General features: G+C 32.5%; 1 protein-coding gene across 13 annotated transcripts in view; it reads right to left on the reverse strand.

Moving 5' to 3' along the window:
- The window catches only part of CCSER2 (coiled-coil serine rich protein 2), a 170424-nt gene that overhangs the window by 39990 nt on the left and 115171 nt on the right, over positions 1–15263 (reverse strand). For all 13 annotated transcript variants that reach the window (XR_003047383.1, XM_006915455.3, XM_025049343.1 and 10 more), the window contains one exon: positions 4536–4619. Coding sequence is in view for 12 of the 13 variants with exons in the window: in XM_006915455.3 (XP_006915517.1) it covers positions 4536–4619 (84 nt within the window). In the remaining variant the exon portion in view is untranslated. The remainder of the gene's footprint in view (positions 1–4535; positions 4620–15263) is intronic.

The raw sequence follows: 15263 nt of genomic DNA on the forward strand, positions 1-15263 counted from the left end.
CGATATTTTCTGCCTACCAGAATAAGAATTTTAAAGTATGAAATATAAGTCTTGTGAGGATATATAGTAAAGGAAACTCTTTTACATTGCTGGTGTGAATTTAAATTCATAAAACCACCAAGGAAAATATTTTTGTGTTATTTATGAGTTAAATATGAGCTCACCTAGGTATATAGTCTAGTCTAGAGAAATTCTTGCCCACAAGCACATTTTGTTTACTACTATTCAATTATCTAGAAATATATACTAGGGAAGTAGTAAAAGCAAGGAAATTAGAATAATATATAAATGTTATCTTTCCACTGAGAAAAATATTTAAGCAAATAATTATGTGTCATTACTGAGCAAAGTATGCCAACTCCTTCAGATATGTTGAGATCAAAAAAAAAAAAATTGCCGACTAAGAACAGTTCAGAAACAGATGTTATACAACAAGGTTAACATTAAATAAGCATCACAAACAATGGAAAAGCAAAGATTTTTTTTAATGCTGTTATACATACTGCAATCGGGAAAGGCTGTTTATTATATATAAAAATTATTTCCAGTTGAATTTAAAGAGTTCAAGAACTCTGAAAATTCATAAATCAAGACCAAAAAAGACAGACTGTAGATAATAAAGGATACGTTTTTAAGCTATGTCACAAATGAAGCTATTAGGAAATGATAAATATATTTAATTACATAAAATTTTAAAGCATCTATACAATTAACATTAAAGTTAAAAGCTGGTGAAAACCTAAGCAAACATGACAAAGGATTTCTACTTCAACTATATTAAGAACCTGTTCTAAAATATAAGATCATTTTCTAGGCCCCAAAAGACAAACAGCCAGTTCTCACAAATATATATATAATTGGAAAAAATGGTCTATTGGACTTGTTGAAGAAATGTAAATTAAAGTATTGAAGGTATGATTTTACAGGTATGAAATTTGGGGGAGAAATACTCGGTGTGATTAACAAGATTGGAAGAAAAAAAATTCTTCATTATCAGACACCACAACTGATCTTTCTGGACAAACATATGGCTATATACATGAGTCATAAAAATACTTGCAGTCTTTGATTCAGTTATCTGCTCCTAGGAATCTATGCCAAAGATACAATCCTAAGTATGAGAAAACCTACAGCAATGTATTATCTACAAGTTCACAAATTTGTAACTGTCCTATAATGGAACAACTGAAATACAATGTAGCAACTTGATGGAATTCTATATAAAATTATCATTCAGTCACTGCTAGGTTCTGCCACTGTTGGAGGAAATCAAAATACAATGTAGTAATAACATGAATAGCCAACATGTATGTAATGCTTATTTTATGACAGGCACTGTTCTAAGGATTTTAGACATGAAGATAAGCAAAGGAGAATACAACAGGGAATGAGTAAGTCCAGGGAGTCTTAAAGAATAAGAAAAAAATTCAGAAGAGACACAAGTGTGGCAGGCTTTGGATTTTAGGGTAAGGGATTCTAAGTATACAGAGACAAGGACAAACACAGCACACTTGGAGAACTACGAGCAATGTGTTTAATAACTAGGCAAAGGCCTGATCACAGAGTACTGTGAAAATTAAGCATGGCCTAAAGCCAGGGAGCGACAGATGAATCTGCATTTGATATGACTTTGACAGCTGTTTGGAAAACAAATTTGACAACAACAACAAAACTAGGCTATGGACCTCATTATCAAGATGTAATATTCCAGATGAAAGCAGGAGCCTGATTCAAGGAGTGATAATAGGAGGAGAGAAGGAAGAAGAGAAGAATCAAAATTAGGAGATAGAAAAGGGCACAGAGGAGCAAAGAGTGATATCTATATTTTAGCTTGGGAGATACGGTGAATGGCTGTGCCACCACAGAACTGAAGAATAAAGGAGAAGTATGTCCAAAAAGGAATATTTGTGAGTACCTGTGGGTGGGACATACAGTGGAAATCCAGGTGGCAACTGGATTACCAAGTATGAAAGAGATTTTATGTTATCAATACACATGATATACGTGAAATAATGACAGTAAAAAGTTAAAAGAAGACTGAACTAAATACATAAATCTATATTCTAAAGAAGAGAAGGGACCTACAAAGGAAATGAGACAAAATGCTAAAGGCAGGGAGGGGTCTACATGGACCAGTACTGGTCTGTGACCTGTTAGGAATCAGGCCACACAGCAGGAAGTGAGTGAAGTTTCATTTGTATTTGCAGCTGCTGCCCAGTGCTAGCAGCATCACTACCTCAGCTCCACCTCTCAGATCATCAGGCATTTTGTTCTCACAGGAACACTGGTCCCTGGTGCCAAAAAGGTTGGGGATCACTGGTATAAGGGACCTAAGAGAAAAGTGACACAAAAACCAAGGGATAAAGCTTTTAAGAAAAAGGCCAAATGTCTACACTATTACAACCAACAGCTATTTTCACTTTCCAGGTTTCCATGTTTACTGGAAAGGAGTTTAAGGAGACTCAAGGAAAGGTTTATTTGATTTACTAAACTTAAGATAGGTAAGATATAGAAATTCATAAACTGAGCATGTAAAAGTAGATAAAGCACATTGAAGACAGATAAGATAGGTGGACGGTAGAGTCAAAAACACAAGAAGAAAGGGTCTTCCATAGCATCATGGCCACTTTTCCCTTGTAACTGGAACAAACTGAATGAGAATGACAAACGATACAGATAAGGCAGAAGACAGAAAGGCAGGTAGCAGAAGACTGTGTTTGATGAACACAAGGCTACCAGCAGAAACTGAGAAGAGTGGCTGAGAATGAGGCTTGAGGTGAGTTTGTCCAGAATAGTTCATCAGGGAAATGGGAGAGGAAGTTCTCCTGAGATAAAGGATAGATTAGAAACATGACAGGTCCAGTGGAGATTTCAGACACTAAATTTGTAACGACACAAATCACCATATTTGTATCATTTGAAATTGAACTGCTAAACCATTTTGGATGAGAAGCAGACATAGTTGGGGATCTGCTCATGAAAATGCAAGAGTCTAGTGTATTGGAGAAAAATAAATCAGCTATGGCATCTCACCTTGAAAAAGGAGGAAGAAAGACTAGGAATCAATCTGCTTAGAAGGAAATGGACAAGAAATAAATACTGTATAACAATATATCTATCATGTAACATTAAATGTATAGACAAACTAGAAAGAAACATGAAAAAAATGAAGATACTAATTATGTAAAAATGTTGGAATTAAAATTTTTTCTTTAAAAAGAATTTCTTCACATATAAAAACTTCATAAAAAAAGAATGCGGGAAAAAAGTCAACTTTGCTTTTAAAATGTCAGTTGCAAAACTGAATTGATAATCAGAGATTATCTAAGTCAATGGTTCTCAACTGAGTATATATAAAAGTTTTTTTTTTAAAGACATGTTCTGCTGCGGACCAGCTAATTTAGTATATTATAATACTCGCAATAGGACTGAATGAAGCCCAAAGATGGGAAGAAGTTTATGCAAGGGCACACAGGTAATACGTTGAAAATACAAGATTAGATAATGAGATGTGGCTACTATCTTATATTCTTATTCTTTTGACTGTTTTATATACAATCTTGTTCCCAGTAAGTCACTCCATATCCTGTGAGAAACTTAAGCTTCTCTGACCCCTAATAACAGGCTTGGTCACTTGACTTATTTTGAAGTAACATATGCTACACCCAAACAGAATCCACATGTTGTTCTGCCAATTCTCTTTTTCTTCAAGTACAAAAGTACTATGTCTCAGGATATCTTCAGCCTGGATCCCAAAACGAAGAAGATATATGAAGCAGAGTTCCAACTAATCTACAGCTGATATGTAAAATACTGAGAAGTAACAAGTGACAAATAAACTTTTCTTTTTGTAAGTCACTGTTATTTTGACATTGTTACTGCAGACGACTAGCAAACACTGTCTAGTATACCCTGAAAACAGAATGTAAAAGCAAACAATTATTTTATTTGGAAATACTAAATAAATCAAAAATACTTGTGTGTACTTAAGAAATAAATACATGCTTCAGAAATAGCTGCAAAAGAGCTTTCTTCAACTAAAAATAGACCTAAAGATGAGAATATAAAAAATATACTTTCAAACATTCACTAAAATGTATTTGCATTCTATATTTTTAAACATGAAAAAGATAAATTAATCTCATTTTCAGTATATTTCGTCAATGCTGTGATATGCGATATGATATGAGAAGTACCTACTGACCATTTAATTTTTAGTAGAGGTTGTATTTTTAAAACTGTTATTCACAATTATAAAAATTTAAAAATTTCAATGACTTTATAAAAAAGAATCCTGTACCAGTAGTAATACAGAGACAAATGATTATTCAACTGAAAAACAAATCAAAGTCCCACAGGGATATCATTTTAACTTAATCGGGTAGTAAAAGTTAAAAAGCAAACCTGTTAAAACTCAAGACAGTAAAATTAGAGTTATTAATAATTTATTATTAAATGTTTTAATTGTTGTTGCTTTATAATTTTGGTAATAAAAAGTTTTTTTGAAAAAATTCAGCATGACTACCTAGTCATACCTTATTTACTTGATCACCGTCTTCTGGTTCTGGACTAGATGGCAATGATAGTTGGATATCATGTAATGAACCACTTCCATCATGCTGTCAGAAAGAAGAGAAGGAAAACATGAATTAATACAATAACTGCAGACATTCAGTTAAATCTGAATTCATCACAGACCAAATGCTAGCATGGCAAAGAACAAACAAAATAAGATTTTAGAAATCTTTTCATCTCTATGCACTTACAGAAGGAAATGTGGAAGAGAAAAAAAGAGGGCAAGAATACTTTGTGGAAATAAATAACACACTATATGAGTGGGTGAAGCAGAAAGCCACTGAAAGTTTTAGAGTGGGAAAAGAAATATGACAAGTTTCCTAAAGAATTTTAAGATTATCTCAACTACTAAAAATGTAAAATCAAAGTCAAATTAAATCTGTTTTGGTTTAGATGTGGTGTTCTGGATATAAAGGAGTCAGGAACAGTAATACATAACTCAACAAGGCTTGTCCACAAAATACTAGACAACTGAGTATACATACATATTGTATGTCTCTTCACATGAAATCTGAGAACAGGTAAAACTAATATGTGGTATTAGAAATCAGAAGAACAGTAGATGACTTGGGAAAGAGGTTACTGATTAGAAAGGAGCATAAAAGAACCAACGAGGATGATGGAAATGTTCTGCCTTGAATGTATGGTGGTTACATGGGTACATACATATGCAAGGTTCAAGCTGTATACTTAAGATGGGTACACCTTAAGTAGTTTACTGGATGTATGCTATACCTCAATAAAAAAAATTTTTAAAAATTAAACTTTTTGTTCTTAAATGCAATAAAGAAAATGACAGGATAGTATTAAGTCCTAATCCTTGTCAAATTGGTTTAGGAACCACTAGCTAAGAAATGGCATGTTCAACGATTCAGAGACAACCTCAAGAAAGATGAACTAGTGAAGAATATGCCTGAGATGATGCTGAGGGACTGAGCCCTTGATCAAGACAGCACAAATTCGCTTTGGACAATTTATTCAGATGGTACCTAGCTGCCTTGGGACACTCACTGAATTGACAACTTTCAAGAAGCAATACCACTGCAGTCTTCCTCAGACATATCTGTCCTGAAGAAAATCTCCCAGAGCATGGAAATGCCCTGCGCTAAAATAAAAGTGCTAAAATAGAAGACATAGCATGTAGGTCACTTTCTTCTTTATTTATTGTAATGTATACCTACTAAATCAGAATCTCTATGGATGGGGCCTAGGAATGTGTATGTAGAAAAGTTCAATAGGTAAAACTGACTGACAGTGAAGAATAAGTTTTTGCCAAATTACCAGCATAGATGAGGCAATATCTTAATGAAAAACAAAGTTCTCAGAAAACCACCTTAAAAATGTTAAAAAGAAGAAATTTTACAAGATTCCTGTCAATACAAAGTTTATCTCTGCTGTAAATGCCTTGACATATAAAACCAAGGCCAGTACTACATACAAGTATATATTTGAGAAAAGAGGAAATGTAAAATTTGACTTATTCCCAAACATGTATAACATTTTCCTGCCCATTGCAAAGCAGGAACCCCAAGGAATGGGAGACAATACAAGCACATTATCACTTTGCCTTGAACCTAGGTGTAGTTGTGAGAAGTGCGCAGCAGAACAGGAAATATTTGTATGTAAATTTCTAGGTTCACCCTTCAGGAGCACTTGTTTGGATCCAATTCTAAATAGCACGTCAAAGATTCTGAGAAATAAACTAAGACCACTGCTCAGGTCCCAAACTAGCCTCTAGGAGGTACAGTACGCTCAGAACAGTTCTGAAGAGTATGGCAAAGGCTCTGGAAACAGAACTGATGTTTCCAAAGGTGGCTAGTTGGAACTTGTAGCCCGAACGCAATTAGATTGTCGGCTTGCTTAAAAAAAAAAAAAAAAATTAATACTCTCCATAGCCTTTAAACAAGATCCAAGTACTCAACATACAAACAAGGAAAATCTCAACTCACATAGAAAAGGACAATCAACAGATATCAATGCCAAAATAACAAAGAAGTTGAAATTAATTGGAAGAGATTTTAATAGTATTATAAAAATTTCAAAGGTGGCTAGTGGGAATGTATCGCGCGAACAATTAGATTGTCGGCTTGCTTAAAAAAAAAAAAAAAAATTAATACTCTCCATAGCCTTTAAACAAGATCCAAGTACTCAACATACAAACAAGGAAAATCTCAACTCACATAGAAAAGGACAATCAACAGATATCAATGCCAAAATAACAAAGAAGTTGAAATTAATTGGAAGAGATTTTAATAGTATTATAAAAATTTTCCAAAACTAAGAGAAAAGTCTTGAAGGGAATAGAAAGAGGAAGTTTCAGCAAAGAAACAACATATGAAGTGGAAACAAATGAAAATTTTAGAACTAAAGATTTAATAACCAAATTTTAAAATATACTAGATGGACTAAATGCCAGCATTTAAGATGACAAAGTGAACTTGAAGGTAGGTCAACAGAAATCATCCAATCCGAATAATGAAAAGAAAAAAATTGGAAAACACAAATAACAAAAACAGCCTGCTGAGGAAGCTTTGGGACAACAACAACAGATCTAACATTCATGTCATCTAAGTCACAGAACAGTGTGGAGCAGAAAAAAATATTTGAATAAATAATAGATAAACAAACTTCAAATTTGTTGAAAGACGTGAACCTTCATTATTTGACAAGCTCAATTTAAAAGAATAAAAAATAAAGTGTGTTCTCTGAACAAAGGACTAACTAGAAATCAATAACAAAAGGATAACCTTCATACACTTAAAAAGTAAATATCAAACTTCTAAATCATCTTTGGGTCAACAGAAAAGGCCTCAAGATAAATAAAATATTTTGAATTGAAGAAAAATGAAGACACCACATATCAAAATTTATGGAATGCAACTAAAGCAAGTGCTTAGAGTGAAAATTATCGTGAGATGCTTACATTAAAACAAAAGTGTCACATCCAAAACTGGAGCAAAATAAACCCAGGACAAGCAAAAGAAGAAAATAATGGAGCAGAAATTAATGAAATTGAAAATCAGGAAAGAGAGAGAAATCAATGATACCAAATACAAGTTTTCTGACAATTGCAAAGCCTCTAGTAAAACTGCCAAAGAGCAAAAGATAGAAGGCACAAATCAAACACATTCCAGGACACAGAAGACATAAATCAGGAATGAAAGTAAGGATATCATTACAGATATATCAAGTATTAAAAGCAAATAAGGAAAATTGTACGATGAGTGACTCTAAGCATACCAATTTGACAACTTACATAAAATGGAGAAATTATTCAAAAATCACAAACTGCCTAAACTCACCAATGATGAAACAGACTACTTGAGTAGATCTGTGATTATTAATAAAATGAATTAGCTTAAACCTTCCACAGAAGAAATACTGAAGAACGGATATTTTCCTGGCAAATTCTTCCATAATTTAAAGGAATAATATCAGTTTTACACGATCTTTTGGCGAAAAAAGAAACCTAATTAATTAAATTATAAGATTACTCCAATCAATTAATGAGGCCGGCATTTACCTTTACTAAAGACTATAGAGATCAATATCCCTCATGAACACATACACAAAAGTCCTGTGAATCAAATTCAACAATATAAGAAGAGGAAAAGACATGAACTAGTGGGGTTGATCTTGGGAATGTAAAGTGGGTTCTACTGTCAAAAAACAATGTAATTCACCATATCAAGAGATAAAAGATCTATATGATAATACCAATAGATGCAGATAAAGTTACTCACAAAATTCAACATCCATTCATGATAAAAACTCAGCAACAAAGTAAGAATAGAACTTGCTCAATCTGATCAAGTCTATCTAAAAAACCCTACAATTAACATCATATTTAACAGCGGACGACTGAATGTCTGATCCCTAAAACACAGAACAAGGCACTCCTACTTATTTGAATATTGAACTAGAGTTTCTATCCACTGAAATTAGGTGAGGGGGAAAAGAAAAAGACAAGTAGGAAGGAAAGGAATAAAACCTTTTCCAGCCAAACAATACAATTTTTGGTATAAAAAATCCCAAAATATCTATAATAATACTACTACAATTAATATCTGATTTAGGAAAGTCACGAAATACAATGTCAATATGCAAAAATCTACTATTTCTTTGGTAAAGAACAACTGAAAATTGAAATTAAAAAAAAAGAAAAAAAGACTACCATTTATATATATTTAGGTACAAATCTAACAAAATATAGACAAACTATATTAAAAACAAAAATAGATGAAAGAAATCAGAGATGACCCAAGTAAATGGAGGGCATATTGTTAATGGACTGGAAGACTCGATCTTGTTAAGATATCAGTCTCTTCCAAATTCACTATAGATCAGTGCCCTCCCAACCAATTCTCAGAATTTTTTGTAAAAATAGAAAAGCTGCTTCTAAAATTTATATAGTTAGGCAAAACAAAAACAAAAAAGAGTCAAACAATTTTGAAAAGAAAAAGTTGGAGGAGTCACACTACTTCAAGACTCACTATAAAGCTATAGTAATCAAGAGTATGATACTAGCAAAAGGACAAACACTGATCAAAGGAACAGAATGGAGTCCAGAAACAGACCTACACATATACGCTCAAAGGCATTTGTGACAAAAGTACAAAGGTAATTCAATAGAGAAAAGACAGTCTTTTCAACAAATGGTGCTAGAACATCCATATGCAATAAAATTAACTTTGCTCATACCTCACATCATATACAAAAAGTCTCAGAACAGACTGCAGACCTAAATGTTAAACTTAAAACTATAAAACTTCTCCAAATAAACATAGAAAATTTTGTGACCTCAGGACAGGCAAAGATTCCTTAGATATGGTACCAAAAACATTATCATAAAAAACTGATAAATTTGATTCCAAGAGAACTTCTGTTCTTTAAAAAATGATTAACAGAATGAAAAGAGAAGCCATGGTCTGGGAGAAAATATTTGCAATAATTCAGGTAACATACTGAGCATAGTGCTTAACTAATAGATAGCAGCTGCTATTTTTTAAATAATAGCAACAACAAAATAATGAGAATGTGAAGGTCTAGGGTTTTTAACTGACTTCATTAACTCACATTGTATACTGCTGCCAAAAAAGCTAATTCCATTTTTCAATATTCATTTGTTTCATCATTTACATACCTGATAAAGTATTTATGTATAAATATATAAAGACCTATCAACAATCCATATTAAAACAGAGAACAATTCTGTTAGTGGACAAAAGAACAGACACTTATCCAAAGATAAATGGAAAACAAGCATATGAAAAAAAAAGCTCAATATCATTAGTCCTTAGGCAAATGCAAATTAAAACCACAATGAGATACTACCATACACCCAAGAGAAAGGCTTTTGAAAACTACTGTCAATACCAAATGTGGGCAAGCACACAGAACAATTGTAAGTTTCATTAATCATTACTGAGAATTCAAAATTATGCAGCCACTTTGAAAAACAGTTTGGCAGTGTCTTAAAAAGTTGAATATATTACTTATCATACTACCCAGCAATCCCATCCCCAGGTATTTACCCAAGAGAATGCATACATGAAAATGTATGAGTGCATGAGTGTTTACAGCGTTTGATTCATAGTTGCCAAAAACTGGAAAGTGATACAAATTTCCTTCACCTGGTAAATAGATAAACAAATTGTGGTACATGCTACAATGGAATACTATTCCGCAATAAACAGAACAAATTACTAATACATGGAATAGCATAAATAAATTTGAAATGAATTATGATAAGTGAAAAAAAGCCAAACTCAAAAGGCTATATACAATTCTACTTATGTGAGTCTTGAAAAGGTAAAACTACAGAGACATAAAACAGATCAGCAGCTGCCAGGAGCCAGCAATGACTGTAGGGATCGACTAAATTTTTTTTTTTTTTTTTAAAGAATTTGGGGGTATGACTATAAAAGCTGCACAAATGCATGCATTTGTCAAAGCTCACAGAACTGTACAACAAAAATGTCTGAATTTTACTGCATAGATTATGCCTCAATAGAACTGTACTAGGTAGAATAGTATCTTCCTAGAAAGTCATGCTAATCCAGAATTTGTGAATGTGATCTGTTTTGGAAATAGGTCTTTGAATATGTAATCAAGTTGTGGTCATACTGGGTTAGAGTGGAGCCTAAATGCAATACGACTGGTATTTTTATAAGAGAAATTTGAACACACAGACACATAGGTCATAAAGATGGAAGAGATTCGAGTTAATGTATCTACAAGCCAAGAAATGTCCCGGATCACCAGCAACTACCAGATATTAAGAGATAAGGAGATTCCTCTCCCAGAGCCTTCAGAGAGAGTGCATGGTCCTAAAAACAGCTTGATTTCGTATTTCTAGCCTCCAGAAGTGTGAGAGAATAAATTTCTGTTGTTATATGCCACTCAGCTTGTGGTACTTTGGTATGGTGGTCCTAGAAAACTAATATAAGACCTGACTAAAAAACTAAAAGCAAGCAAAAAGAGAACCTCCAGATAAATCTCAAGTATCGTAAAAAAATAAAAAAAAAAATGAAATAAAACTGATATAGCAATATGATTATAACACAAGAGGCAAGGTAGAATTAAAGACGAAAAGTATTAATAACTATAAGCAAAGACTTTAATTACCGATGAGAGAAACAATCCACTAACATGTACCAATCACAAAAATTTATACACAGTAGTTCCTCCTTATCCACGGGGGATAGGTTCCAAGACCCCCCAGTGGATGCCTACAACTGCAGATAGTATAAAACTCTCTATATAATGTCTTTTCCTATACATACCTGTGATAAAGTTTAATTTATACATTAGGCACAGTAAGAGATTAACTATAATAACTAATAATAAAATAGAAGAATTATAATTTACTGCAATAAAAGAGACCATGTGAATATGGTCTCTTAAAATATCTGGAACTTTCCATTTAATATTTTTGGACCATGGCTGACCACAGATAACTGAAATCAAGGAAAGTAAAGATAAGGAGGACCACTGTCCTAATAAAACAGCTTGAAGATACTAAAACAAAAATTGACAGCGTTAAAAGCAGAAATTGAGAAAAATCCATAATTATAGCAGGAAATTAACATTACTCTCAAAACTCAATAGATCAAAGACAATAATTTAACAAGGATAAATAAAATATAAACAACTTAAAAGCTAAATATAATAGACATACTGCTACCTAAAATATATAAAGAGAATAAACAATCTATTCAAACAAACATAACAGTCACAAAAATTGACCATGCTCTAAGCCAGAGGTTAACAAACTATGGTAAACTGGACAAATCCAGCCAGCTGCCTGTTTTCATTATAGTCCATCAGCTAAGAATAGTTTTTACATTTTTAAATGAGTACATTATATATAATTTTGTAAGCATTTTATGTAGATATGCCTCAAATATGCCTCTTGTCTGAAAGAGCTAAAATATTTACTACGTGGCCCTCTAAGGAAAAGTTTTTTTCCTTTCCTATACTTTAGGATACAAAGAAAATATCAACACATTCCAAAGAGTTTATATCATATAAGTATTATTCCTTATTATTAATGTACTAACATTAGAAAGCAATTAAAAAAATGAAAGCCCCATAACACCAAACCAATATTTTTTAAAGCTGAAAAGAATTATTCTAAATAAAATAAATTTATAATACAGCCAAAGACAATTGGGAGTTATTACTGTTTGAGTTACAGCTATGACTCAAAAAATAAAAAAGTCTCATTTTTTTAACAGAAAAAGTTATTATTTCCATCAAAGTACCAGAGCTTAAAGATCATGAATATAACCTCTAACTGAATCAATCAATAAAACCATATCCCCTCCAAATAACTTTGACACTAACCAATGGTAGTACTACTCTCTATTAACTCTTGACTAAGATGAAAAGTATCCAAGCTAAAATTAGGAAATATTTTGAAAAAAAGCTTCTTTAACCATTGTTTGTGGGGGGGAGGGAGGGGTTACGAAATGGAAACAAAACCTTCTCTTTTAAAAAATATATTGACTAATCATGCATGCAATGTCCATGCTTCACATTACACGTACTAAGGAGCTAACAGCTACTGACCAGTGCTGAGCAATGTCGTAAGCATTTTACATAATAAATGCAATAAATAACACATAAAACTACAACCCATCACTGCACAAAAGAATTAGCAATTCATAGTTAATTGATTGTCCAAGTATTCTGGGCTGATTCACTGAATGAAATGCCTCAGCAATTTCTATAAATTCTAGTTAGGATTTTTGAACTCTGAATGCAATTAATCTTAACTAACCCTATGTCATAGCGTTTGATTAAGATTCAAAAAGATAGATAAGCCTTCCTCTATTCTAAGAGCATTAGGTGACTAATGTAAGCAAACCATCTTCCACTTTTTTTGACACAGCATAAAAGTATAATTTTGTTCTAATATTATAACTCTCCTACATATTATCTTGCTGGAAAAACCCTATAATAAACTCCATCTTACCCAGGTGGTTCTTCCATGAGTTTGCAAAAACTGAGATTTTCCTATGAGTTCCAGAGCAGCTGAAATGGACATGAATACCTGAAATAACCAACAAAAAATTTTGGCAGTGTTGACTAATCTCTGCTGACAAGCATCATCAGTGATGTCAACAAAGCTGCCTTGTGTTTCAGATAGACTACAACACAATCACAAGAGGGATCCCAGGAAAGGAAGTAGAGAAAGAGAGATTGATTTTTTCATTTTCTTTCAAAAAGTCACTTTTTTAAAAACAAAAATATATGGATGAAAAATTACATCACATCACACAGAATCTAGACTGCACTAAGAATTTAGAGTAATGCTGTAATTCACCTATGGGATTTAAAATCTAATAATTTAAACTACATTTGAGAGGATTTAAAAAATACAGACTTATGAAGTCTAATTTTCAATATATGCTTCGGAGATAAGGTGATGCCCACAGATGGTTGGGACAAAAACATTTTTAAAACAGAAAAATCTACCGTGCATTCAAATTGACTAATGTTGTTTTATATGGATAGGCTCTACATAGTCTAAGCAAATATTATTTAGAAATTTCTTCTGTTTAGATTTTTACATTAAACCTAAGTATTTAATCTGTACATATCTGAATCAGAATATCCTTTTTCACAGGTGTGACACTTATAAATATTAATTGTAAATTTCTTCTAATTTTTTTACATTTAATAAAAATACTCGACTCTTCAAACATTTGAATTTACTATAGCATAAAACAAAAAGCTAAATAATTGCTTCTATACTACTGAGATTTTCTCAACATTTACTTTAAAAACCTGTGTCCAATTTTCTTTTTTTTTTTTTTGTAGATAAGCACATATTCTGGGTTTTCTATATCTTCTGATTCTATTGGTGTAAATATTATACCTTGCTCTAAAGAGCTTCCTGCCCTCCCCCTACCCCTTTTCCTATTGTCTTTCTCACTGTATACAAACCTTAGTCTTTGGTGTTAATAATTTTGGAGTCAATTTTGGAGTTGATGAACTGGCTACTGTGATTTTGCCTGAAATTCTATTATAACTATAGACAGTACTGGAAAGAACCATAAGTTCCAATCATATACTCAGATGGTATCTTATCTTTGCCCTTTGTAACACTTCATTCTTACAATTATTTAATACTTGTATGTCCTCCTAGACTATAAGGTAGCTGTCTTGGTTACTACATTAATATCTATTTTTACAATATTTAGCCTTCTACAGAACATAAGAATTTTCTTTAAATCTTTTATACAAAGCTTTGAAGCTTTCTTTATAAAATGTCACAAAAAATCTGGGTAAATTTATTGATGATTCAACATTTTATCAATGCAGTGATTATTTATTTCTAATTTAAATCTATGATTTAATATCCTTGGAGTTTGAGTATAATACTATTTATCTACTACAACAGGTTTAGTTGTTTGTTTTTGGATCATGACCCACAATAAAAAATACATTTTATATTACAACCAAGTACGCATATATATATACACACATATACATGAATATGTGTGTATGCTTATATTTAAATAAGGATGAATGGATGGACAGATGGATACAAATATCACATGTCAAACCAGTTTCACACAAAAAATTTGTTCTTATTATATGTGATACCCCCTGAGAGTTACTATAGTATTTTACTTTATTAGGAACAAAATTATAGTTACAATGAACAAAATTTATTTCAAAACCCACTAACCAATTATAATGTGCAGTTTTAAGTACAATGCACTAAGTATGGGATAAGAATTGTGTCTTCTTTCTATCTTACTTGGGTATCAGACCCAAGTAAAGTGAGGAAGGCATCCATGTGTGGACATCAACTGACAAGTGATGTCAAGCTCAAGGAGAGTGAGAACGCATCCAAATGGAGAGGGATACTGATGTAGGGTGTCAGAGCCCAAACAGGGTGAGGAAGGTGTACATAGACGGTGGGAAGCCACCATGTATGCAGATTCATAATCTTAGTGGGGTGAGGAGGGCAACTATACAGGAGAGGAGGAGGTAACAGTAGTGGTAGAAAGTTGGTTACGCACAGGAGGATTGGTCAAATGAGTAAATATATTAAGGAAAACAGAAACCAATTTTCTCACTGTCAGAGAAGGGAGTTATAAATATGATAAAAGAGAAATGATGTATTTAGATTGGAATTAAAGGTATGAGTATGAATTGTTTTCAACATAGAT

This window comes from Pteropus alecto, unplaced genomic scaffold (assembly GCF_000325575.1).
Source record: "Pteropus alecto unplaced genomic scaffold, ASM32557v1 scaffold155, whole genome shotgun sequence".
In the NCBI taxonomy this organism is placed as follows: Eukaryota; Metazoa; Chordata; class Mammalia; order Chiroptera; family Pteropodidae; genus Pteropus; species Pteropus alecto.